This window comes from Scyliorhinus torazame, chromosome 30 (assembly GCF_047496885.1).
Source record: "Scyliorhinus torazame isolate Kashiwa2021f chromosome 30, sScyTor2.1, whole genome shotgun sequence".
Lineage (NCBI taxonomy): Eukaryota > Metazoa > Chordata > Chondrichthyes > Carcharhiniformes > Scyliorhinidae > Scyliorhinus > Scyliorhinus torazame.
The window spans coordinates 6,698,377-6,726,280 of record NC_092736.1 but is presented as its reverse complement, the minus strand read 5'-3'; the positions used below and the strand labels follow the sequence as shown (position 1 = coordinate 6,726,280).

At 47.6% G+C, this 27,904-nt stretch overlaps 1 protein-coding gene across 7 annotated transcripts in view; it reads right to left on the bottom strand.

Annotated features, from left to right (window-relative positions):
• The window catches only part of ppip5k1a (diphosphoinositol pentakisphosphate kinase 1a), a 162,509-nt gene that overhangs the window by 57,285 nt on the left and 77,320 nt on the right, over positions 1–27,904 (bottom strand). For all 7 annotated transcript variants that reach the window (XM_072492738.1, XM_072492739.1, XM_072492740.1 and 4 more), the window contains 8 exons: positions 25,930–26,071; positions 22,517–22,740; positions 14,244–14,371; positions 11,363–11,477; positions 11,010–11,117; positions 5,895–6,011; positions 3,557–3,724; positions 2,352–2,445 (listed from right to left, as the gene is read on the bottom strand). In XM_072492738.1, the coding sequence (XP_072348839.1) occupies positions 2,352–2,445; positions 3,557–3,724; positions 5,895–6,011; positions 11,010–11,117; positions 11,363–11,477; positions 14,244–14,371; positions 22,517–22,740; positions 25,930–26,071 (1,096 nt within the window). The remainder of the gene's footprint in view (positions 1–2,351; positions 2,446–3,556; positions 3,725–5,894; positions 6,012–11,009; positions 11,118–11,362; positions 11,478–14,243; positions 14,372–22,516; positions 22,741–25,929; positions 26,072–27,904) is intronic.

Here is a 27,904-nt window from a genome sequence, read left to right as displayed (position 1 = left end):
ATTCTTCCCTGGCGCCCGATTCTCCGCCACATCGGGAACGCAGCTACCCACAGTGGGCCACACAGAGAATTACACCCACTGTTTCCACTCTGCTCCAACAGCGAATATTAGCCCCAATTATAAAGGAGCAGTCCCTAACTGCACTATTATGACATTAGCCCAATTCCCACACCAGCCAACCGGAGTGAATTAGCCTCTTTCGTAAAACATTGCAGCCAACATTTTCGTCTCCCCCCTTTCCAATAGAAATCTGTGTCAAAATTCATTTACAGCCAACATAAACATTTACTCTTGGCTCTGAACACACAGGGGGCTTTAACATGGGTGAACACACAGCATTGGGGGAGGGGGTGGTGTTAGGAAAAAGGGGCAGATTCTGATTGCATCAGGAAGTCAGCTCTGACCCACCACCTTCAGAGCTTTTTTATTTGTCCATTCGTGAGATGTGGGTGGTACTGGCAAGGTCATGGCCCATCCCGAGCTTCCTTCAACAACGTGGTGGTGAGCCTCTTCAATCGATGTGGTGTAGGTGCATCCACAGTGCTGTTAGGAAGGGAGTTCCAAGGTTTTGACCCAGCGACAGTGAAGGGCCTCCTTTAATGGAGGCAGGAAAGTGGGCAGCCAATGCCACTCCCATGAGCATTTTAATTATGGTATTGAGGCTGGTGGCCTCTGACTTAACCTTCTTTGAAGGTTTTACTGTGGGCAGTTTGGTGGCACAGTGATTAGCACTGCTGCCTCAGTGCCAGGGACCCGGGCTCAATTCCAACCTTGGGTGTCTGTGTGGAGTTTGCACCTTCTCCCCGTGTCTGCGTGGGTTTCTTTTGGTTGCTCAGGTTTGCTCCCACAATCCAAAGATGTGCAGGTTGGGTGGATTGGTCATGATAAATTGCCCTTAGTGTCCAATGGTTAGGTGGAGTTATGGGGTTACAGGGTTAGGGTGGGGGAATGGGCCGAGGTAGGATGCTCTTACGGAGGGTCGGTGTAGACCCAATGGGCGAAATGCCCTCCTTCCGCACTGTAGGACATCTCTGATTTCAAGGCCTTGGGAAGCCTGGTATCGGAAGCAAGGTGAGAATAGCAATGGGGAGGAGTTAAGAGCCTTTACAGCGTTGCTTGTAGACCAGGAGAAGCAGGGGTGCTTCAAAGGGCTCTCGAGTTCCTTTCCCATCAAAGATGCCTGGGGTCTGCGATCGGACCACCAATGGGGTCTGGAATGAAACCTCCCTGGTCCTGCGGCCAGCTCTGGTCTGCTCACAACTCATCTTTCAGAAGTGGAAAGTTAGTGCTTGGTCCCTACCCTACATGGACCTCTACTTTCCTTCATTTTCAATTAATGAAGCAATACCATTACTGCACACACACTCTAACCACTTTATAAAGATTATTAACTGCCAACAGGCGCTTAGAATAACAGGATTTTTCAGCACAGCCATTCGACCCATCAGTGCTGAATAAGCTATTCACTTTGCCCTTCTCCTTTACCGTTTACAGTCTTTCTTTTTGCAAATATTTAATTGTTTCTACTTAAAGCTCCTCCGTCCACCACTGTTACTGCCAGGTCATTCCAATCATTAAAATATCTTTCCTAACCACTTCTTTTGTTCTATTTGTGATCTTTGTCTCCAGTTACTAACTCAAAACCAGCAGTCACAGCTTCTCTCTATCTGAACAAAATCCCACTTCTACTGAGCCTCCGTCTAAACTTCATGTTCTTGTGAAAAGTCACAGCTTTTTATAGTCTTTTCTAAGTAGCACCTCAGTAAATCTCTTCTGTTCTCTTGGCATTCCTGCAGTGGACACAATATTCGAAAACTGTAGCCTGGTCAACGAGTGCATTACATGCCCCGTTTGCTTTTGTCCCTATCCATGTGTCCCCTGCCTCCCATTCACCCCCCAAAAAACAATTTTAGCAACTTCTCCTCAAACTTTTAAAGATTAAAGACAACTCTGCTAACAAAGTTCAGTGGGGAGATATTTTGTTCATGTGATGGTGCTTCCTATCATTGAAGAACACTGCGTGGGTAGCTACCAGCGGTGCTGCCAGCCCCAGTGAGTCACTAAGCCGATGCAGCACCTGCAAACAAATTTCACCCCCACCGCAAGGGTTTGCCTGAATCCATGCCCTGCCCCAGCTGAACTTTGGAAATCAGTCAACAGCTCCCAGCAATCCTAAAGAGAGCCAATGCTTGATGAATAAAGTAACCTCTAAAATCCAAAAGTAAGTCCTTTAAAAAGTTTTGAATGCTAGGTTGGTGCTCGTGAGCAGGTTCACAAAGTCACTATTTATGGTGGCGTGCATATGGTGAGGCTGCATTGTAAACAGGTTTCCGAATGTCAAAATCTCTTACCCAGACCGCTCTGTTTCACATCGGACAGCTGTCTGGAATACGGAGGAGCCAGCAGCCGGTATCCACCGCACTTGGAGGAATTCTCCGACAGCACCTTCCAACAAGAGATATTTTCATGAAAAGGAAACCCAGTCAAGTCGAGGATTTCAGTAACTGCCGTCGAAACCCACTGGTTTGGGGAAGATCTGCATTCTCAACCAGCCACTCTGCTGATGCAGAGTAACACTCGCATCGCAATCATGGGGAAACCGTCCCTTCAAAAAGAGGAACAAAAATGTAACCCCAGGAGCTTATATACCAGGAGGGAGGGAGATGTACAGCCGGTCAAAAAGCAAACTGGTCTCAGTCGACGGCAGCTCATAGTAAAAATAATCCAACTTCCGGAGATCCTTGTGGATTCAGAAAAATGTGGTGCCTATTAATCCGCATTCGAAGCAAGCTTCCTTTGTTTGCAACCTTAAGTAGGGGCACAGAACACACTTTGCCTGAAACACTTGACAGTAGGGACTCGGCATTGCGCAGGTTAATTCAGAGAGGGGTGCCACCTTCCACCATCACATAGATCTGAACTATGGAGAGCAGCAAACATAATACTACTCAGGCTAGAAATAAATGACCATTTTAACCTGTTAATTTCTATATCCACTGGTCTTGCAGTCAAGGTTTAACCCGAGATAATGCTTGGGGGGGTTAAAGTTTTATTCTGCATGTAAGGTGCATCTCTATCAAAGATATCTTTTATAGACCAGGGATTGATTCTGCACTGGCAGGTACAAGTGGGTTCTGGAGACAATTAGCCAGCACGGTAGCACAGTGGTTAGCACTGCTGCTTCACAGTGCCAGGGTCCCAGGTTCGATTCCCGGCTTGTGTCTCTGTCTGTGCGGAGTCTGCAGTTCTCCCTGTGTCTGCGTGGGTTTCCTCCGGGTGCTCCGGTTTCCTCCCACAAGTTCCGAAAGACGTGCTTGTTAGGTGAATTGGACATTCTGAATTCTCCCTCCATGTACCCAAACAGGCGACGGAGTGTAGCCACTATGGGATTTTCATAGTAACTTCATTGCAGTGTTAATGTAAGGCTACTTGTGACAGTAAAGATTATTATTTAAAAAATCATTAGGCATGTGGAGAACCTGAAATAGCGGCGATTTCGCTCCCTAGAGTAGAGAAGTAATTCTAGACGGGCACGGTGTGCTTCACCATCATTTACCTCCATCGAGCCCATCTTCCTGGTCTTGGTCAGGGCAGACTTCTTGTGAATCTGGAAGGGCTCTGCTGGCTGGGGCAAGGCTGGAAGAAATCCATCCGCATCATCGCTTCCCCGATTCTCCGAAAGATCCTCCATGCTTCCCTGATCAGTTTTGGAGCCACCTTCATTCTACGGAGGAAAGAAACAGCATTACGGCAATCTCTTGGGCGGCACGCTGGCACAGTGGTTAGCACTGCTGCCTCACAGCGCCAGGGACCCGGGTTCAATTCCGGCCCTGGGTGACTGTGTGGAGTTTGCACGTTCTCCCAGTGTCTGTGTGGGCCTCACCCCCACTACTCAAAGGTGTGCAGGTTAGGTGGATTGGCCACGCTGAATTGCCCCTTAATTGGAAAAAAGAGAATTGGATACTCTTAAATTTAAAAAAAATTAGCTTTTATCCTTCTCATCTTTGGAAGACTGCAGATTAACAACACTCTGAATTGGGCTTTCCCAGCCAAACAGATACAGTGGAATGCCCTGCCTGCAACAGTACTGGACTCGCCAACACTAAGGGCATTCAAATGGTCATTGGATAGACATATGGACAATAAGGGAATAGTGTAGATGGGCTTTAGAGTGGTTTCACAGGTCGGCGCAAGATCGAGGGCCGAAGGGCCTGTACTGCGCTGTAATGTTCGATGTTCTAAACAATAGCAGTCATGGCATTTTTCTTTGTAGTCAAGGTTGCAGAATTTTGTGTAGTAGCAAATAATAGTTTTCAACAGTTGTGCTCAACTATGACATCAGTGATAATCTGAGACTTAGCTGTCCTCGTTTTCTACTCGCCTTAATTGGAAGCTAGCAGCCTTATTATGTCCCTCCAAAGGCTACGGACAGACTCAATGATTTCAAAAAGGCAAAGAAAGAGAAATATCTTCCATAAAAGTGAGTGGGAACTAACAAATATAATAAAGCTCTCTGTTAAATTCCAAACTATCAATTATAAACATATTTGAACAAATCTCTCTCAGTTTAAGCCTAATGGCTTGATTCTGCCCTGGGGCATATGTCCAACAATAATGGTATCAGCCAGAAGAAGACTTTGAACGAAGCTGTTCCTTGCGCACTATAGCCAAATTTGCAGATGGCACTACCATAGGTGGGATAGTAAGTTGCAATGAGGAAATATAAGACTGGATTCTCTGCACCAAATGGCGAAATTGCGGCAGGCGCGGGGGCGGAGAATCCATTTTCCGGCAAGAAATCGACACCAGCGGCGGATCCCCGATTCTGCGGGACCCGAAAAGCGGCGTCCCCAGAGTGTATGCCGCGCCACCTGGGGCCATTGCCAGAGGCTCGCTCCGTCATCCTCCGCCGCTGACCGGCCGAAGTTCCGACGGTGTGGATCTAACGTGGTCCAGCCGGTTGGGATACTCATGTGGCGGCTGCGGACTCAGTCTGCAGCCACCCTGGTCGGGGGCGGGCCGATCAAAGGGCGGGGGGCCTTATAGACGGCCAGTAAATGCTTGTGCGAGGGTGGAGGGTCGGGCGCGCGGCCGATCGGGGGGGGGGGGGGGGGGGGTCTCTTTTTTTGGGTCCAGCGCCGCGGTCCGAGTCCGCCATGGAGCACTACGCGGTCGCTGGAGGCCGTCACCGTGCTCATACACGGCCTCCGAACCGGAAGTGCGGGGGTCCGTATCTGCAGCAAAACCCTAACCCTAACCCTAGGGCAGCACGGTAGCATTGTGGATAACACAATTCCTTCACAGCTCCAGGGTCTCAGGTTCGATTCCCGGCTTGGGTCACTGTCTGTGCGGAGTCTGCACATCCTCCCCGTGTGTGCGTGGGTTTCCTCCGGGTGCTCCGGTTTCCTCCCGCAGCCCAAAGATGTGCAGGTTAGGTGGATTGGCCATGATAAATTGCCCTTAGTGTCCAAAATTGCCCTGAGTGTTGGGTGGGGTTACTGGGTTAAGGGGATAGGGTGGAGGTGTTGACCTTGGGTAGGGTGCTCTTTCCAAGAGCCAGTGCTGACTTGATGGGCCGAATAGCCTCCTTCTGCACTGTAAATTCTATGAAACCTCTCCAATCTATTCTCATCACTGACGTTTATCATCAGAGGCGAGAATGCCTATTGAGCTGTGACTGACTTATAATTATTTTCATCAGAGAATATGAATGCCTGAAATGTTAATTTTTGACATGTTCATACCCATGTTTGAAGAAGGATGTTATACATGCAAGTCAGCAAGATATTGCGGCAAATCAGATTATTTTTGCAGCTCATCAAAGAAATATGTATAAAATGACAGCCATATCTTTGGCGAAAGGAAATCGCCCTAGGGATTCCAATGGGATTTACCTCAGCTGATGCAGGCCGAAACCCAGACCCTGTGGGGGCGTTTTCGTCTTCGTCACAACCTTTCGCACCTGGGCTGAAATGGAGTTCCACATGGAATCGTTCTTCTGACGATGGGTCCTAATATAAAATAATCAAAACACAAATTACATGGTATATGTCCCAGGTACAAGAGCATTGGCCAAGTCGATAAAGCTGTCAATAAAGGCATCGGAGGACATAGAAGCAGCACAGCATGCAAAAACAAGGAAATAATGTTAAACCTTCATAAATCACTGGTTAGATCTGGGGCAGAGAGTCCAATTCTGGGCACCGCCCTTTAGGAAGGATGTTGAGGTGTTGGCGAGGGGCAGGGAAGAATTACAAGAACGGTATGATGGATTTCCGTTACATGGAGAGACCAGAGAAGCTGCGATTGTTATCCCGACGGCAGAGGTTAGGGGAAGATTTAACAGAGGTTTCAAAAGGATGAGCAGTTTTAAGAGCAGATAGGTAACAGGAGGATCAGCAAAAAGAGGGCAATATAACTGGTTGTGAAAAGAAGCCAGATCGAAGAGAAGGAGAATTCTTTTATTTATTTTTTTACACAGTAAGATATGATGATAGGAAATGCACCATCTGAAATGGCAGTGGAAGTAAATTTAATAATAACTTTTAAAAGGGAACTGGATAAATAGTTAAAAAGGAAGAATTTGTTGGATATGGGGAAAGAACAGCGTGAGAGTGAGACTAATCTGGTAGATCTTCCAAAGAGCTGGCATAGGCACAATGTCTGAATCAACACATTCTGTGATGTATGACTTTATAAACTGGAGTAGCTGCAAGAGAGGTTCTACTTTAATACTGTTAATGTGACTTTATTGGGAGGGGTCTATTCCCTGTAAGCAGGTTGTTGAGCGACGTATATGAAAAGGGTGGGGAAAGACCCTTCCCTCCTGATCCCACCCCTCTGATGAGCAGTGCAATCCTGTCTCCCACCCACCCCAAGTGTTAGTGTTCCCACTCCTGAGGAAGGCAAAAACAAATAGGAAATAAAAATTACGGCCAATTTCAGGAAGGACTGAAAACTCCACAGCTGAGAGAGAAGGAATGGAGAAACCAGACTAATTGGATTGCTCTTTGAGACAGCTGGCACAGGCATGATAAGTTGAATGCCCTCCTTCTATGCTGTAAGTTATGGGTGGCACGGTAGCACAGTGGTTAGCACTGTTGCTTCACACCGCCAGGGTCCCAGGTTCGATTCCCGGCTTGGGTCACTGTCTGTGTGGAGTCTGCACGTTCTCCCCGTGTGTGCGTGGGTTTCCTCCGGGAGCTCCGGTTTCCTCCCACAGTCCAAAGATGTGGAGGTTAGGTGGATTGGACATTCTGAATTCTCCCTCGGTGTACCCGAACAGGTGCCGGAATGTGGCGACTAGGGGCTTTTCACAGTAACTTCATTGCAGTGTTAATGTCAGCCTACTTGTGACAATAGTAAAGATGATTACTATTAAGATTCTATGTTTACTGTGAAAAATTCCCTTCCCACCTCCTAACTCAATCAAGCTTCAGGATTCCACAATTTCCAGTGGCATCAGATCTCATACTATCCCCTCCCCATTTGTCCCAATGTCCTCCTGATCAGAGTAGATTATAGGCTTTGACGAGGTGGATCAGGTACATTGAAGGTGCCGAGCAATCATTTCCAAATTGAACACAACAGCTGATTTACGAAGATCCACAGATTCCAGAGCAGGTTAAGTGCTCAAGGTTATTAAGTTGACAAGTTAAACATTAATAATAACAATCTTTATTAGTGTCACAAGTAGGATTATATTTACACTGCAATGAAGTTACTGTGAAAATCCCCTAGTCGCCACATTCCAGCGCCTGAGGGAGAATTCAGAATGTCCAATCCACCTAACAGCACGTCTTTCGGGACTTGTGGGAGGAAACCGGAGCACCCGGAGGAAACCCACGCAGACACGGGGAGAACGTGCAGACTCCGCACAGTGACCCAAGCCGGGAATCAAACCCATGCCTCTGCCGCTGTGAAGCAACAGTGCTAACCACTGTGCTACCATGCTGCCCAAGGAATGCCCAGGTATTCTAACAATCATGTTCATTGGCTTTGAGACTGAGCATCAGATCCAGTTAGTCATACCAGCATTACCTAATGCAGTATACCTGAAGCTCCTTATTGGTGCTCAATCACTGTTTAGGGTTGTATGTTAAAAATGGCTCCAATTACATAGAGCACTCAAAGAACTGCCTTTCCTTCTGCAGCACTATCAGGACTTCAAGCTGAAACCATTCGCTAACCTGCACACTGAGAAATAAACATTCATTTCAGGCACTTATTTTATTCAATATTCAACCCAAAAGCTTTCTCTGCCCCATATATTAGGCTGTAAGAAATATGCTGAATATTATTTCCTTTGCAGCGTCCTTATTTTAAAATAAATTTAGAGTACCCAACTATATTTTTTCCAATTAAGGAGCAATTTAGCGTGACCAATCCACCTTCCTGGACAACTTTGGGTTGTGGGGGTGAGACCCACGCAGACAAGGGGAGAATGTGCAAACTCCACACGGACAGTGACCCGGGATCTCAGCACTGTGAGGCAGCAGCGCTAACCACTGCGCCCTTCTTTGCAGCTTCAACAACTTTTTTGTCACAAAACAAAATCAACCCCAGGTACTTTCCAGGTGAGAGCAGGATAGCGAACTGGCAAAGGGGGAGACGCTGGGGGCAGTGATATTGCGACAGCAGATATATTTTTTGGAGGCCGTTAAAGGAGCAGAGAGGGGAAAGAGGAACTAACTTCCGTTCATGTAGTGTCTTTCACATCTTCAAAACATCCTTCAGATAATTGGCAAAAAATCCAGGGAAGGAATGAAGAGGTTTTTCTTTCCACTTGGTGAGTTATTATGCTATGGAATGTGCTGCAAATAGATTCAATAGCAACTTTCAAAGTTGATTTGGATTTTTACTTGGAAAGGATAAAAAGAAAAGTAGGGGAGATGGAGAAGAAGCAGGATGTAGGGCTAATTGGAAAACTCGCATTGTACCATCGCAGGCACGATGGATCGGAAAACCGCCTGTGATGCACAATTCTATCCAACAGATTACCATCTGAAGCGTGGCTGCATTTGTTATTTAGTCAAATTAATCAGTCGGTAAACAGAGAGAAAATTCAGTCAGTCATACAACTCACAGTGCAGAGAGAGGCCATTCGGCCCATCGAGTCTGCACCGGCCCTTGGAAAGAGCACCCTACTTAAGCCCACACCTCCACTCTATCCCCGTACCCAGCACCCCCACCCAACCCCTTTGGACACTAAGGGCAATTTATCACGGCCAATCCACCTAACCTGCACATCTTTGGACTGTGGGAGGAAACCGGAGCACCCGGAGGAAACCCACGCACACACGGGGAGAACGTGCAGATTGCGCACATACAGTGACCCAGGCTGGGAATCGAACCCGGGACCCTGGAGCTGTGAAGCAACCACTGTGCTCCAAAATCTGGTCCCACTGGGGCTCGAACCCAGGACCGTCTTGTGTGTAAAACAGATGTGATCATCACTACACTATGGGATCAGTCAGGCACATGAGCTTCATTTGCATGTCATACCATCGATGCACGGAGCCCAAATTCTGACTATCATCATTAATAATTTCCTGAGTACCCCGGGAAATGCATTCAGATATATGCAGGTGAGGGCTTTTGTGAGGCGACAGGTCAGGGAATTCCCGCTGCTCTCGACACAGGAAATTCAAGACAGGGTGATCTCGGGTGTATGAGTCGGGGAGGGCAAGGTTTCGGCAATACACCAAGAGATGAAAAAAGAGGGGGAAGCGCTAGCAGAAGAGTTGAAGGGTAAATGGGAGGAGGAGCTGGGGGAGGAGATCGAGGAAGGTTTGTGGGCTGATGCCCTGGGTAGGGTCAATTCCTCCTCCTCATGTGCCAGGCTCAGCCTGATACAATTTAAGGTGGTTCACAGAGCGCACTTGATGGGGGCGAGGTTGAGTAGGTTCTTTGGGGTAGAGGACAGATGTGGAAGGTGTTCAGGGAGTCCGGAGAACCATGTCCATATGTTTTGGTAATGCCGGCACTGGAGGGGTTCTGGAGAGGAGTGGCGGGAGCAATATCTCAGGTGGTGAAAGTCCGGGTCAAGCCAAGCTGGGGGCTAGCAATATTTGGAGTAGTGGACGAGCCGGGAGTGCAGGAGGCGAAAGAGGCCGGCATTCTGGCCTTTGCGTCCCTGGTAGCCCGGCGAAGGATCTTGCTAATGTGGAAGGAGGCGAAGCCCCCTAGCGTGGAGGCCTGGACAAACGACATGGCTGGGTTCATAAAGTTGGAAAGGATTAAGTTTGCCTTAAGGGGGTCTGCGCAGGGGTTCTACAGGCGGTGGCAACCGTTCCTAGACTACCTCGCGGAGCGTTAGAGGAAGGTCGGTCAGCAGCAGCAGCAACCCTGGGGGGGGGGGGGGGGGGGGGACACGAGAGATTGCTTGAGGGGACGGACGAGCGGGGGATAACATGGAGGGTGGGGGAAACTGGCACGAACAGGCGAGAGCCAGTGTATAAAGCTCTGTAAATATATCATCTTACCATGTATATATCTTGCTCAGGGCGATTTTGTGTTATTTTGTTACCGGGGGGGGGGGGGGGGGTGGCGGCGGTTATTGTTTATAAGGGGAAAAAATTGTTTTGATTTGTTAAAAAACTTTAATATATATATTTTTTTAAAAAATAATTTCCTGAGTAACACCAAAACATTTCAAGTAGCGAGAGCAACGTCCAGGTGAGTGGTACGGACCAGAAAGACTCCTGTTCAATTGCTGCCCTATGGCGAATTAGCTGGTCTGAGCAAGCCAGCCGCAGTTCCTGTGGTATCCGCTTGCTGCTGCCAAGTGCGGAGATGAGGATTAGCCCCAAACCTCACTTTCTAGTTGAATTGCCTGCAGATGCTCACTGTCTAAGCCCGTGTTCCGAAGGTGGCTACTTGGGTTAGTTGCTGGAGCTGGAGGAACGTCAAACCTAGATAGGAAAGACGTTTGACAAAATACAACTCAAACTACTACCGATCATCTCACTACACAGTGAATCCATTGGATATATTTACGAAGAGCGTACCTTATTGTTATCCTCATACAACATTATGACAATCTGGGTCATGTAGTTCAGTTCCGAGACTGCCCCAAGATAGCCCATGGCTCTCTTCCACTGCTGATCCTTTAGCTCCTGAGAATCAGAGAAAAAAGTCCATTAATTCAGACAAAAATCGATTGAAGAATTTTCTGTGATAGTTTGGAATTGGATGGAAGATACGCAACGGGGTGGGAGTAACAATGAGGGAAAAGGGCATATTGGGGGGAGGGAGGGGGGAGAATTAATCAAAAAGACACGTTTTTCTCTCAACGTTCACCCATTGTCAGGAGCACCGATTGAGGGACATCTGATCTTGTGGAAGTAAAACTTCTACTTACACCCAAGAGACCCCCATAACGAAACAAACTCAGCAAAGAATGGACGTGGCTTTCACTTGTGAAATATAACCGTGTTCGAACGTGGCGCCCAGGAGACATCACCCCTCTGGAATAGCTAAACAACAGAACAAAAAGCTAATCAGGTGAGCACTGCTGCAACCAAGTAAGAAAAGTGATACTTACATTTGGAGTCGTACAGGTCTACAACACATAAAAGGCCCTTCGGCCCATTGCGTCTGTGCTGGTCAAAAGCAACCATCTAAGTATTCTTATCCCATTTTCCAGCACTAGGCCCATAGTCTTCCATGCCTTGGCATCGCAAGTGCACATCTCAATACTTCTTAAATGTATTTCACCCTCTGGGAGAAAATGTTTTTCCTCACATCCCCTCTAAACCTCCCCTCCCTTATCTTGGTACGAAGTCTTACAACACCAGGTTAAAGTCCAACAGGTTTGTTTCGATGTCACTAGCTTTCGGAGCGCTGCTCCTTCCTCAGGTGAATGAAGAGGTGAATGCACCTTAGGAAGGAGCAGCGCTCCGAAAGCTAGTGACATCGAAACAAACCTGTTGGACTTTAACCTGCTGTTGTAAGACTTTGTACTGTGCTCACCCCAGTCCAACGCCGGCATCTCCACATCATCCCTTATCTTGGTCATTGATCCCCTCACCAAGGGGAAAAGTTTCTTCCAGTCTATCTATGCCCCTCATAATTTTGTACATCCCAATCATGTCACCCCCCACCCCCACCCCCCCCCCCCCCCCCACCCCCCCCCACCCCCCCACAGCTGCCCACTCAGTCTGCTCTGCTCCAAGGAAAACAGCCCCAGTCTATCGAACCTCCACTGCTCAAACTCTCCAGCCCAGACAACATCCTGGGAAATCTCCTCTGCTCCCTTTCCAGTGCTATCACATCCCTCCTTTGATGTGGATTCCAGAACTGCACACAATACTCTAGCTGTGGCCGAACCAACATTTACATAGTACCTTTGACCACCTCAGGCGACCCCAAAGTGCTTTACAGAACAGGAAGTCATTTTCAAAGTGTAGTTCCTGTTGTAATTCAGGAAACGTGGCAGCCAACAGCAACTCCTACAAACAGCAACGAGAGAAGTGTCGTGTTGTTCACCCTGGGGTAACACGGATAGCACAGGATGCAATTAACTGATCAAGTATACACCAAACGAAGGCGCTGGTTCAATATAAGATTTATTGAACTCTAGCAACAAAACACACAGCTGCCTGTGGGTTGACTCTCTACTACCCTAAGTAAACTAAAGCTAACTATCTAGACCAGGCTCGCTCTGATCCACGTGTTGGAGGTGTTGAATGATTTGTACACCCTGACTGTCACTATAGCTAGCACCAGTGGAAAGAGGCAGAGTGCTGATGCCTCGTGTGTTTTATAGGTGTATAACACCTTTAATGTAGGAAGACGTTCCCAAGTGGTTCAGAGAAGCTTAAAGCAGGTGAAACTGAATGCCGAGGCAAAGGAAGAGTTAGCAGGAAGGCGACCTAAAGCTAAGTGAAAGTGGTGGGTTTTAAGGGAAGGGGGTTTAAAGGAGGGCAGATTTAGGAAGAAGAGACTGATTCCTGCCAAGGTAATGACCCTCAGAGTCCACAGGCCTTCCAGTTACTTGCCCGAGTGATTATCTCCAGGGGAGATGGTGGCATAGCAGGATTGTCACTGGACTAGTTCCAGAGACCCAGATTAATTTTCTTTTTTTCTTCTTTTTTTTTTAAGTTAGAGTACCCAATTAATTTTCTCCAATTCAGGGGCAATTAAAAGCGTGGCCAATCCACCTACTCTGCACATCTTTGGGTTGTGGGGGCAAAACCCACGCAAACACGGGGAGACCAGATTAATTTTCTGGGGTCATGGGTTCAAACCCCACCACAGCAGCTGGGGGAATTTAAATTCAATAAATCAAGAATTAAAAACTAATCTCAGTAATGATGACCATGAAACTATTAGCAATAATCGCAAAAACCTATCTGCTTCATGAGTGTCCTTTAGGGAAGGAAATCTGCTGTCCTTACCTGGTCTGGCCTACCGTGTGACCCCAGACTCACAGCAATGTGACCGACCATGGTCTAGCACGCTGTTCAGTTCAAGGGGAGACAACAAATGCATCGCCCGTGATGCCCACATCCCAAAAAAGAATAAAAGAGATTTAAAAACATTTCATCTGGAAAGCTAGACAAGATATGGTCAAACAGCTCAAGGGCATCATAGCTCCTGGGGGGGGGTTAGAAAACTCAGCTCGGACTTAGAGCATCAGGCAGCATCTTCACCCTCTATTAACACTGGGAACTATATCAGCTCCAAATCACTCCCTTCCCCTACTGCAGTTCCAGAATTGCCTATGTTGTAGCTCCAGGTGTGGCCTTCCCAATGCCCTATGCAGTTGTAGTAAAACGTTTCTATTCCTATACTCAAATCCTCTCACTATGAAGACCAACGTACCATTTGCCTTGGGTATTCATGGTGGCTTGGTGGAATCAAAGAGCTCCAAGCCATTCGGCCCTTCACTTCTGTGCCAGCTCTTTGAAATTAGTCACACACTCCTGCTCTCTCTCTCTCTCTCCACAGCCCTGCATGTGTTTTTTTTCCAACTACTTATCCAATGCCTTTTAGAAAGTTGCTCTTGAATCTGCTTCTAAACCCCTTCGGCAGTGCATTCCAGATCGTAACAATTCACTGCACAAAAATATTTTCCTTCCGCTCCACCCTGCTTCTTCTCTCGACATTTTGTTTAGGTTTACAAGAATTTTCCCACAGACAGGCAAAGCAAACTGCGGATGGATTTAGAACTCTGCCCATCCAGTGCATAGGCAGACTCTGAAAGCAGCAAAGGCTCACACTCCAAATGGCTGTCTTACAGGGGGTGGAGTTTGTTGACAGATTCATCTTCATGCGTCCTTTGTAGATCCAGCTGCATTTTCTTGATCAGCGGGAGGCAATATGCGTAGGCAATGTCCAGCTTCTCCTCCTTGTTAATACCATATTCCTACAGAAAACAAATCAGACAGAGTTTGCAGCAAGGCAGCCAAGTAAACCAATCCAGTATTCTCAGCAAACAAGAGTCTGCACAAGTGTCAACAGTACTGGAATAAAGGAGAACGATAAATACATACAAAATAATGGAGCCACCACAGTTTGGCACACTGACCATTCCATTAGAGGAAGGACATTACGGTTACAGAAAGCACACAGCGCAGATTCATCAGGTGACTCAATCATCATAGATGACTTGGCCCATTGAGTTTGCTCCGACGCTCCCAAAGGGCACCCTACCTAGGCCCACTTCCTCCTTCCATCCCCGCTACCCTATAACCTAACCTACATATCTTTGGACACTAAGGGGCAATTTGACACGGCCAATCCACCCAACCTGTACATCTTTGGACTGTGGGAGGAAACCGGAGCACCCGGAGGAAACCCACGCAGACACGGGGAGAAGGTGCAGACTCCGCACAGTCACTCAATGCCGGGATTGAACTCGGGTCACTGGAGCTGTGAAGCAACAGTGCTAACCAGACTTCTGAAAACAGGGGCTGTTTAGCACAGGGCTAGATCACTGGCTTTGAAAGCAGACCAAGGCAGGCCAGTAGCGGGGGTTCAATTCCCGTACCAGCCTCCCCGAACAGGCGCCGGAATGTGGCGACTAGGGGCTTTTCACAGTAACTTCATTTGAAGCCTACTTGTGACAATAAGCGATTTTCATTTTCATTTCACTTCAATTTTAAAGGAAGAGACATTCAATGGCGCCGAGGTCCCAGGTTCGACCCTGGCCCCGGGTCACTGTCCGCGTGGAATTTGCACATTCTCCCCGTGTCTGCGTGGGTCTCACCCCCACAACCCAAAGATGCGCAGGGTAGGTGGATTGGCCACACTAAATTGTCCCTTAATCGGAAAAAAGAAAGGATTGGGTACTCCAAATTTATTTTATTTTTTTTAAAAAAGGAAGAGACATTCAGTGTTTGATTCTGTCAAATCAACTTGTTCATAAAGCAGACCTCAAGATTACTTGCTGGAGTGAGGAATGCTGAATGGTGTGGAAAGAGAAGGACTTTCATTCTAGAGCAGTGGCGATGGTAGACTGCAATATCATATTAACTTGATTATCTTTCCAGGGACTTTTACTCTCCACAAATTAGCTTTTTAATTCATTTTCAATTAATTAATTTACTAGCATGGGAATGTGGGATGGGGGTGGGGGAGGGGAGAGTTAATGAGATTATCTGATCTGAACGAATCATGGTTATAATCCCAACACGCGACTACATGGTAATCCCAGAAAACTGACAAAGGCAGAGTTTTTGCAACTGACAAGGTGAATTTCTCATTTGGGAGCGACAGATGGATACACTACCGTGCTGGGAAGATGTATAATCATTTTCCATCAGCAAGGATTCAGCGTAAAACACAGACACTGCATCAATCAGTTCCCCTTTGATGATTAGTGTCATTAACGTATTTACTGAGAGGAGGTTAGCCTTGCCAGACATGTTTATGTCTCTCTCACTCTACATTTTTATTATTATACGGACAATCATTACACACAGTAGCAGATATAGGTACAGATTGAAAGAAAGAGAGAGAGCTAGACAGACAGACAGAGAGAGAGAAGGATAACAAAGAGAAACAGAGAGAGATAACAGCCTGGCAAAGCCCGTCTCAACGTATATTACATAGGAAGAGGTGCAAATACAGCCAGTGCATCTCTTATTGAGACCAGCAACAAACACGGATTTTGCACCATTGTGGAAATGCATTTGCGATTTAATTTTCAGTTGCCGCAGAACACAGGAAAATAAATGTTTGAAACAAAACATCAGAGAGATTTGTACCCATTGCGATAGAAAGGGTGGAGCTCAAACAGAACAGACTGTACGTGCAGACAGTCCCTGCATAGCTTGCATACTAAAGCTATATCCAGAGAGAGAGAGACGTCAACATTGGGGAAATGTTAACACAGTACACAGTGATTTACGATCAGAGACGAGGCAGGCTCACAGAATCCATTTAAACAAATAGGAGCTCCACTTATTGGAAGGAGTGGAATATGCCAAAACAGACGACATTCCCAAGTCAAGTGAGTGAAATCTGGCAGTTCTGTCGGTAGACACATACTGACCTGTCACTGTTGTGGGGCGTTGACCTTGACTGGGCGACTTTAATTGATTTTTACAGTTGCCACAATGAAAAATCCCATTAAGGCCATCACGACAGAGTAAAATAAATTAGAGACTGAACTGATGAAAGGTCATCGACCCGAAACCTAACTCTGTTTCTTTATACAGATGCTGCCTGACCTGCTGAGCATTTCCAGCATGTTTTGTTTTTATTTACGATTACCTCAGGCTGGACTGGAGGAAGCCAGGTCGATGCGTCTCGTTTCAGTTCTGTGAAGCTTTGAAACCTGCTTTCTTCATGTTAAACACCTCATAACAGGGTAAAGCATCGCTGCAACCTGTCTGCCCTAACATCCTCTCACAGGACAGAGCTATTCTGCAACCTGTCTGCCCTAAAATCCTCTCTCAGGACAGAGCTATTCTGCAGCCTGTCTGCCCTAAAATCCTCTCTCAGGACAGAGCTATTCTGCAGCCTGTCTGCCCTAAAATCCTCTCTCAGGACAGAGCCATTCTGCAGCCTGTCTGCCCTAAAATCCTCTCACAGGACAGAGCTATTCTGCAGCCTGTCTGCCCTAAAATCCTCTCACAGGACAGAGCTATTCTGCAGCCTGTCTGCCCTAAAATCCTCTCACAGGCCAGAGCTATTCTGCAGCCTGTCTGCCCTAAAATCCTCTCACAGGACTGAGCCATTCTGCAGCGAGTTTCTTGGAGAAGCATTTCATTCCCCTTGAAGCTTCACTGTTGCAGTTATGTTTTCTTTTATCCCTTTGTATTTGGTTCTTTACATTGAATTTCACACCCCACTGACTTTTGCAAGATTCTTGATTGACAGATGATGGACATCTCAATGGACGGATTAGCTTAGTTTGTTCATATGACATTTCATGGTCCATTAAGCCTGAAGTGCTTTCTCTTTTGAGCAGGTGTCCTGTCTGACCACATTTTTGTATAGTGGATTTTTTTAAACTCTGAAGTGTTTTCTAGAAAGAAGCTGCTCTGATCAACACCAATTTTTAAAATCTGGATCTTTTTCAAGCCCTGATGCTTGAACAGCAAGCTGGAGGGAATTTTCCACCATAGAAGCAGCTGGAGCCTCTCATACATTAAAGTGCAAGGGTTCCTCAATGAGGACCTTCTTACAGCCACTGTTGAATTATCTGCATAGACATGATGATCATGCCCAGGTGCTTGCAGGTCTTTGTAGCCCCCGGGACATGAACAGACAGTGCCCTGGCATGGCACATTGGCAGTGCCGACAAAGCAGTACCAGGTTGTCACTGCCAGGGTGCCAGGGAGAGGGCCAGGTTGGTACTGCCATGGGGCAAGCGCTGAAGGGGGTGGGGGGGGTGGCATTTGGCGACTACATAGTGTGACGTCGCTCCCTTGGTTGGGTTGGGGCTCTTTGCCAGTGAGAAGGGCAAGGAGAGGGTACTATTATAGGATTATTCCGAGATCAGGGCGCCCTTTGAAAACGACGACATGATCTCGGCGGATCCGGTCTCGCCCGCTCCTTCGGGGCAAGTCGCCCCAAGCTCCAAGAAAAATGACTACATGTGGAAAGATCGCAATGGGAATCCTTTGCACCGATTTCCCCACCCAAAATCACACTTAGTCTGACTTCTGCCCTTGGTTCTTTGGTTCAGTAGGAGCACCATGCTCCAGAGGTAGATCTAACAGACACAAACTCTAAAATCCTCCACCCCACCCCCAAAACCTCTCTCCTTCCGCCTTTAACACTCATTAAAACCAAGCTTTGGTCCTAAAATCACTTTATGGGGCTCGGTGACAGGTGTTGTCTGGTAATGTCCCTGGAATGTTTACTACATTAAAGGCATTATTTAAATGCAAGTTGTTGTTGGGAGGCAGAGAAAATATGTTTAAAAAATCACTTGGGGACATAATCTCAGTGATGTTTCGACAGTACTGCATTATCAGTGGTGCTGCAATAGAGTCAGTGGCGAGGAGGTCCAAACTGCGGTCCCACTTTGTGCGCGCGTATACAAACATATACACATGCACACATGTATACACAAACACATACACACACATGCACACGCACATACCCACACACACACGCACACGTACCCACACACGCACACGTACCCACACACGCACACGTACCCACACACGCACACGTACCCACACACGCACACGTACCCACACACGCACACGTACCCACACACGCACACGTACCCACACACGCACACGTACCCACACACACAGTTTATATTGTGGTTATTACTTGATCTACACATGGGAGCAGGGGGGTATGGCAGAGATATTAAATGATCCATTAAGGGAAAATCTGGAGTTTTTCGAAGAGGTAACAGAATTGGTGAGGGAAATGCTGTTGATGTGGTGTACAAGGACTTCCAAAAGGCATTTGACGCGATGCCTCACAGCAGACAAGTGAGAAACGTTATAGCTCTTGGAATAAAAGGGACAGCAGCAAGACAGATAGAAAATTAGCCAAGTGACTGGAAACAGAGAGAAGTGGTTAATGGATGTTTTTCGGGCTGGAGGAAGAAGGTTTGTAGTGCAAGGGACCCCAGAGGTCGGTATTGGAACCCTTAAATGTGAGGTGATTCACTTTGATTGAAGAACATAGATAGACAAGCAGCTTAAAACAAAGGGTATTTCTCTGGAGGAGGTGGATCAGCAAAGGGACCTGGGTGAATATGTGGTTAAGTACTAAAGGCGGCAGGATAGTTTGAAAGAGCAGTTAATAAAGCCTACAGTATCCTAGGCTTTATTTGTAGGGTCCAATAGTAGAAGAACAAGATTACAGTGAACCTGTAGAAGATACCAGTTAAGAGTTCAGCTGGAATACTGCATAAAGTTTTGGGCGCTGCGTTTTAGGAAGGATGTGAAGGCACGACCGCAGAGAGTGGGGAAGAGGCTCAAGGGGAATCGCTTTGAGAAAAGGCGGCGAAGAGGAGATTTGATACAACTATCCAAAATTATCATAATAAAAATCTTTATTAGCGTCACAAGTAGGCTCACATTAACACTGCAATGAAAGTCCCCTAGTCGCCACACTCCGGCGCCTGTTCGGGTAATTGGAGAGAATCCAGAACGTCCAATTCACCTAACAAACACGTCTTTCGGGACTACGAAGGGCCTGGAGAGAGTAGACCAGGGGGGACAGTGTTCCCACTCATGAAAGAATTGAGCTGGAGAGGGCACGGATTTAAAGTAATTGTCAAAAGAAGCAAAAAAAGTGATGGGAGGAAAAGCCTTCTCACACTGCGAGTGGTTAGGATCCACATGAGACTGTGGTGGAGGCAGCTTCAATCGAGGCCTTCCTAGAGGGAATTGGACAATTATTTGAAAAGAACCAATCTGCAGGGTTACGGGGAGAAGGCAGGGGAATGGAACTCGGTGAAATGCTCATTCGGAGAGCTGGTGCAGACACGATGGGCTGAATTCTGTGATCCCAGTGGGATATGGCCATGCATGAAACATGCACCAAATTTGCCTCCAGCAGCAATCAATGGAATTCCAAATAATTATGTGTACAGCTCATTGAGATATGGGAGAAGCTTCCTAAAGTGCCAGATTAATTGTATCACGTCTACAACAGGCCATTCGGCCCAATTACTCGGTGTTGGTGTTTATACTGCACACGGATTTCCTCCCATTCAATCTCCCTTATCTCAGCCTATCAGCACAGATTTCCACTCCCTTTCCTCTCATATACTCATCTAGTATCCTCTTGAAATCATCTCAGCTTCTGGCCTCAAACATGTCCTGTGGGAATGAGTTCCATATTCTCACTGCTCTCTGATCAAATACATTGCTTCCTATTTCCTGGTCTGGCATTCGCGGCCTCTTGCTTTGAGTCCTCCCATAAGTGGAAACATTCTCTCCAAATCCAGTTGGAGCTGCTTTAGCTCAGCGGGCTAGGCAGCTGGTTTGTGATACTGAACGAGGCCAGCAGCGCGGGTTCAATTCCCGTACCAGCTGAGAATTCCGAATTCTCCCTCCGTGTACCCGAGCAGGCGCCGGAATGTGGCGACTAGGGGCTTTTCACAGTCACTTCATTGCAGTGTTAATGTAAGCCTACTTGTGACAATAAAGATGATTTTATTTTATATTTCAATCTAATGTCGTCCAACCCGTTCATCTTTTTAAAACGCAGGATCAGGTCATTTCTTGTTAAAGGGAAAATAGACTCAGACCATTTAATCTTTCCGGATTAGCTGCAGTCTCTCAGTTCTGGCCGCATTCTCGTAAATCTTTGCTTGCACTTTCTCCAATGCTGTCCTTTTTTTAATACAGTATAGAACTATGGAGTTCTGCACGTCCAGAGTCCTGTACAATAAATGCAAGGCTTTTTTCTGCCATTGAACGAGTTAAGCCATTCAACTAGAACACAGCCAGAGAGCTTTCTGCGTGGATCGTGTGTGGAACAGATATGCAAATATGCCTAATTCAGGGCAAGCTTCTTGTTCTAGTTCTGTGTGTGGCGTAACAGTAGAATGAAATGTAACCTTCAAGATGTGCCAGACATTTGCAGTACTTCAATTCACGGTACTTTCCAGTTTGATGAAAACATATTTGAATTACCAAGTTTATTTAGGATTGCCAAGGGACTGGAGCTAGAATTGTGGAGGGGACTGCAGCAAAACTCACAGCTTTTGGGTAACTGCGGTTATCGGTGCCACCTAATGGGTGTATGGCATAACTACAGCATTGTACAAAAATTTCAGATGCAAGATGCTTATGTTCGTTAAACAACTTTACATTTTATTCTACCATCCCTTCACTTTAATAAGAATCTGAACTCAAATTCGAGCTCCCCAATTTCAGCCCCCCCCCCCCCGCCATTTTGTTTCCTTTTCTCTACACGTTTCGATTCTTCTCTTATTTTTGCTTTCAGACACCAGCACAACAGCTCCAGGCACATCTTTTATTTCCTTATTCCCTTTCTTGCCCCATCTCCCTCATCTTCCGCACTGGAAGACCTTCCCATCTTTCACCCCATCACAGACCTCCCTTTGCCCCTGTCCCACTCTCCCCTTGCTGAAATTCTGTTACATCCTTGTATTTTCCCAGTTCTGATGAAACGTCATCTACCCGAAACACTGCCCATTTCTCACTCCATAAATGCTGCCTGACCAGCTGAACATTTCCAGCATTTTGTGTTTGTGGCAAGAGGAGATTTTTTTTGCTTTCTGAGTGGGTGAGAGGAGACGAGATGCCAAGTTTGCATTTACAGTGTTTCTAACACAGGAAAATAACCCAAGGTGCGTTACAGCAGTGTTATCATAGTTTAACACCAGGGCAGTGATTAAGACTATGTAGGGACAGAGAGGTTGTTTATACTGGAAGACACGGTCGCCGTCGCCGAAATCGTGTTCGACGAACGGCCGGAGAATCCAAGTTTTCGACCAAATCGGGGGCGGTGCAAATTTTGCGGTGCTCTGCCCTCTCTGAGTGCGCCACGCCACTTAGCGACGGCCTCAGGACATTGCTCGAGTCCCGCCCGATGCTCCGCCCCTGACCGGCTGGGTTCCCGACGACACGGGACACCGGTGGTCTAACCCGTCGGGAACGCGGCGTGGCCACTGCGGACACAGTCCAGCGCCGCCACTGTCGGGGGAGGGCCGATCCGCGGGCGGGTTGGCATTATTCGGGGCTGGGGGCACTGTGCGGGGGTGACTTGGAGCGCGCGAGCAGACTGAAAGGGGGGGGGGGGTGAACTATTTTGCGGGCCAGCTCCAAGGGTTGCTTCCGCCATGAAGCACGGCACGGCCGCTGCAGACTGCCGCCACGCGCATGTGTGGCCACGGACCCGGCAATTCTCCGGGGCGTATTGGCAGCTGGATCAGGTGCTCTATGCTGCCCCAAATCGGTGGCCGTTTTGCACCAGCTTTCCTGGCATAAAACGCCACCGTTCCCACGCTGGCGTGAGGACATAGCCCCAGAATCGAAGAATCCAGCCGGGATGTTATCTCTCTACCATGCATTGCCGATACTACAGCATGCACTGTTCTGTCCAATTAACTTCCTACCTGAGGTATAATAATGTCTGCAAGGGCTTTGGAGAGTTTGAAGAGCTCCAACGTGTCCTCAAGTTTCAAGGCGCTGTTGTGTTGCACATCGTACTTAATACAATCGTAGATATCTGGGATTTTACTGATGTCGTAGCGGCCGCTTTTCATCCTGAAATCTCTCTCCAGCTTTGACCAGCGTTGCAGCATCAGCTCCAGGGTCTCACTGTGGTACAGCTGGAGGTCTGCAAGAAACAAAATCATTTGATTTAATTTTTTTAATTTAGAGAACCCACTTTGTTTTTTCCCCAATTGAGGGGCAATTTAGCGTGGCCAATCCACCTACCCTGCACATCTTTGGATTGTGGGACCCACACAAACACGGGGCGAATGTGCAAAGTCCACATGGACACTGACCCGGGGCCGGGATCGAACCCGGGTCGTCAGCGCTGTGAGGCAGCAGTGCTAACCACTGAGTCACCGTGCCACCCCAAAACCTTTGATTTAAATAATCATTTTCGCTTCACCAGACTAAAATCCAGGAAGACTACAAGACAAAGTTTATTTCCCGAGGGAAATAAACCGCCAGAAAAATGATCTTACATCTTACAATAAGCAAAGAGAAAGAAAATACACTTACTGTATTCGAATAGGTGCCAACTTTCGCAAACCAAAACCTCCTGCAAACATTACTCAATTTGGAAGCATTACTCTCTCGGTGCCATGGTTACATTACATATACATTGCCTGCCTGCCTCCTTGTGTTGTTGTGTGTCTGTTCTCTTACTGTGTCTCTCCATGCTCACCTGAGCTTCTGCTTCTCTCCCATCCACCTGACCACAGAGGAAGTTGGGACTGAAAGTTGACTCACCAGCACTGTTTAAGCCATTTGAGCTTTGATGTCAAACAAGTCCATTCAACTGCCTCGGAGTGGAGTACGAGCCAACTAACGTGAAAGAGCTGCAGCGCTGACAAATGGAGAGGGGCAGATACAGCAGATTTCAGTGGTTTGGAAGACTGACTGTATGAAATTTAATTGTGTGTATTATTAGAGATTCCTGGCCACTCAATTGTTACAATATTGTGGTCTGGTCCCTTGGTCTATGACTATCGAAGCTTAAAGAACAAGTGCATTCGTGAGAGGGCAATTGTTAAATTTAATGCAAAATAACCGATTATGCTTCAATAACTCAGAGCACTGATGTGTAGCTGAAGGGATTAGCGAACCAGATAGTGTGAATGGGGCTAATAATATGGAGCACCTCAAGCCAAAATGCTGGCACCCCTGCTGGTGTTAAGCCAGCTCCTCCGCATCAGGCTCAGAAATGCCCCCAAGCTCCAATAATATAATCAACGTAAACAAGATTTTAAACAAAAATCATCAAATGGTGGGAATAAGAAATAAAAGATAGAAAGTGTTGGAAAAACACATAATATCCAAAATAAGCATTAATGCTAAAACAATACTGTACTGCAGATGCTGGAAATCAGAAATAACAAAAATATATTGCTGGAAACTCTCAGCAGATCAGGCTGAAACACTGGGCACGGTTTTCCCACGGCACGCGGCCACCACCAATCTTGTTGAGCCAGGGGCATCGCGGGGGATGGCCTAAATCGGGCTTCTAGCCAGGAGGAAAATGGTACGCGAGTGCCAGGGGCTCCTCCCGGGTTCCAGGGTGCCCAGTCGGCACTGCCAAGTGTCAGGGCCTGAGGGTTGGTGGTCTGCCCATGAAAGGGGGGTGCGGTACGATGGGAGCCCTCAGCGACCCAAATGCAGGGTGTGCTGCCCCTATCTGTGGGAGGTTGCATTGTCTGTGAGTGGGGTGGGGTGGGGGGTCTGGGGTACCACAAAGCTCACTTAGAGATCGTAGCACCCTTTCAAAATAGTTACCCACTGCTGAAAAGATTTCTAAGTGTGGACTGGCAAGAAACACCCATGGGCCCCAAAAAATGGTTAAGTCTGGGTGAATACCGGTCTGGATCTCACCCCAAAAGCCAACAGGAAACACGCTGCCAAACTCGCCCAAAATGACACATTCCGTTCCCAGAATGCGGTCACCAATCATAGATTATCATAGAATTTACAGTGCAGAAGGAGGCCATTCGGCCCATCGAGTCTGCATCGGCTCTTGCAAAGAGCACCCTACCCAAGGTCAACACCTCCACTCTATCCCCATAACCCAGTAACCCCACCCAACACTAAGGGCAATTTTGGACACTAAGGGCAATTCATCATGGCCAATCCACCTAACCTGCACATCTGTGGGAGGAAACCAGAGCACCCGGAGGAAACCCACGCACACATGGGGAGGATGTGCAGACTCAGCACAGACAGTGACCCAAGCCGGAATCGAACCTGGGACCCTGGAGCTGTGAAGCAATTGTGCTATCCACAATGCTACCCTGCTGCCCGAATGGGACCAATGGGACGGAGAATCGGGCGTCAGTCCGAGAACACACGCACGCAGGCGCTCCCCCGCCCCCGATGGCATGAACGAGGTCCATTCCAATCACACAAGTGTGTGATTTCAATGCACTTACCTCACTTTGATGTGGTCAATGAAATGAAATGAATGAAAATCGCTTATTGTCACAAGTAAGCTTCAAATGAAGTTATTGTGAAAAGTCCCTAGTCGCCACATTCCGGTGCCTGTTCGGGGAGGCTGGTACGGGGATGATGACAAACATGGGAGGTTCACCACTTAGGCCACTAAACCGTGAAGGGAGATTAATGTGTCAAAGCTGCAGATGGATTGTAGAAGCAGCCAATCGCAGACCACTACTAGATTGCCATGAATGGCTGGCAACCAATGGATCTGTGGGGAGCAGACGCAGGTCACAGCTGCTCTCCTTCGAGGAATGGACACGTGGAGCCGCAAGGTACGTATTACACTGTAATTCAGCCACTGTCTGGACTTCTCTCCAGCTTCCAGACAGGTGCCTCTTTTCGGGGGGGGGGGTGCAGTTTGGGGCCAATTTTGGTGTGGGGTTGGGGGGGGGTATGGCCGCCTGGTTCAAGAAGACAGCCCGATAGGTGGATTCTCTCGTATACCACGGCATGCATATATTCGCATGGCGAGGAACAAGGAATTGCTTCCCAAGGGGATCGTAAAACTGGTGCAATTCAACTCCGGCGGGAGAACATTGGGCAGGTTTCTCAGTTCCCCGCACCACATTTCTGGTGCTGCACGCCGTCTGGATTCTCCGTTTCACCGGCTAGTCAATGGCCTTTCCCATTGTAGGGCAGCCCCACGTCGTCGGGAAACCCCCCAGGCTGCCGGCAAAACGGAGAACCCTGCCAGCGGAGAATTCAGCCCATTGTCTTCCAAAGGGAGAATCCTGCCCCAAAGTCTGTTGGTGCTGCTGCATTTCCACAACTTTCATTTTGGCAATCCCGCTGACAAAAGCGAAAAGGAGAGAAACACATTTACCTGCTGATTTGGGGTCTTCTAATCTCTTCTTAATCTGGGAGGTGAGACTCTGGACCAAGGAGTAAACTCGATCGCAGGTATTGACGGGGTTCTGAATTAACTTCATGGAGTTAATGAGAGAAGCGCTGCCAGTGGGAGCCAGCTACAAAACAAAGAATGAAAACAGACCAGATGCAAATAGTTGAAACAAAAAAGAATGCCGGGCGCTTCTGACATCTTGTAATTTAAGATTTTCAAATGGGCCAACTTCCTCGCCAAACAATTCAGCCCGAGGCTTTGTTTACTTAACAATTAAACTGTGTGGCTGAAAGAGACACAATTCTACCTCAGAAACAGAATGCTGTGCATTATAATGCTCCTCCTTATAAAACAGGGAATCATATTACGTAACATGTCCAATGCCACAGAACAACTGTTAATTATAAAGGCTTAGCAAAACCTTGAGCATTAAATCATCTGTTTTCATCACTCACGTAGCGCTTATTCCCAGTTTTTAAAAAAAAATCAGACGGTAATGTTACTGTGATTCACTTCCACCCACGTTTCCCAGCTTGCACTTAGCTTTGTAGAGAAACTGGGCAATGGTCTATAACTGTACTGCGGGGTGCCATCAAGTCTGAGCACAGCAGGAACGAGAAGAGAAAACAAGTCAAGAGGTAGCAATGAGATGACACAGCTAAACGAGAGAATATTACTGATGTTGGAGTATGAAGCAGTGTGGTGAGATTGAAGGGTGTCGGCAGATGGAAGAGGAGTGATGAAGGCCGACTTAGAGCTTTAGAACAGCGTTTCCCAAACCTTTTCCCAGTGTGATCCCATTTTTATGCCAAAGACTTCACTTGACCCCCAGAGCAAAAAATTTAAAAATAGGATCCTCATTACTGATGCAATAGAATTCTGATCCTGAGGGCGGGATTTTCCCAGGAATCAGCAAAGGCCGATGGCAGGCGGGAAAATTGGCGTTGAAGCCGCCGGTGGCAAAGGCAGCTTTCTCAGCCATATAGTCCGGGACTTTGCTAAATAACTTAATGGATCAGGAGACATACCGCTGGCAGGCGGCCTCTGATTCACCTGCCCACTAGCAAATTAGAAGCACAAGGATCGAGGCGCACAGCGTCCAAACTAGTTAACCCTGGAACCCCCGCTTGGCATCCCCCCCCAGGCAGTGCTAGGGTGCCTCGACAGTGACAGGGGGGCAGCCTAGGCAGTGCTGGGGGTTGCTCAGGTACTACCCGGGCATGACCCTCTCCCCTCTAAGCACTGCCCTCCTGGGAGGTCTGTTCACCAGATGCACACCCTCAGAAACCGGGCTTCATGCCTTTCTGCAGTCACATCACATGGATGGACTTTCTGACTGGGGGGAGGGGGGTCGATTCTGGCGTACAAACCTGATAACTACACGGTAATGTATTCAAGTGAGGTTCCTCTGGGCAGCACGGTGGCGCAGTGGGTTAGCCCTGCAGCCTCACGGCGCCGAGGTCCCAGGTTCAATCCCGGCTGTGTGTGGAATTTGCACATTCTCCCCGTGTCTGCGTGGGTTTCGCCCCCACAACCCAAAGATGTGCAGGCTAGGTGGATCGGCCGCGCTAAATTGCCCCTTAATTGGAAAAAATGAATTGGGTACTCTAAATTTATTTTAAAAAAGAAGAAAATAAAAAGAGGTTCCTGACATTCCGCATCAGGAAACGTGCCAGTCATTGACGGGGTGGTGGGGGACAACCGCATCACATCTACTCAAACATAAAACGTGTCTTTGCGCCTCTGGTGATATTTTCTGCTTCCATCGGCGAACACTCCCCATGAGAACGGGAGCAGAAATCCCCAGCCTTAAATGTTACGGAATCAGGATCATTAATGATTTTTTTTAAAATAACTCAAATTAAGCGGCAGTTTAGCGTGGCCAATCCACCTACCCTGCACACGGGGAGAACGTGCAAACTCCACGCGGACAGTGACCCAGAGCCGGGATCGAACC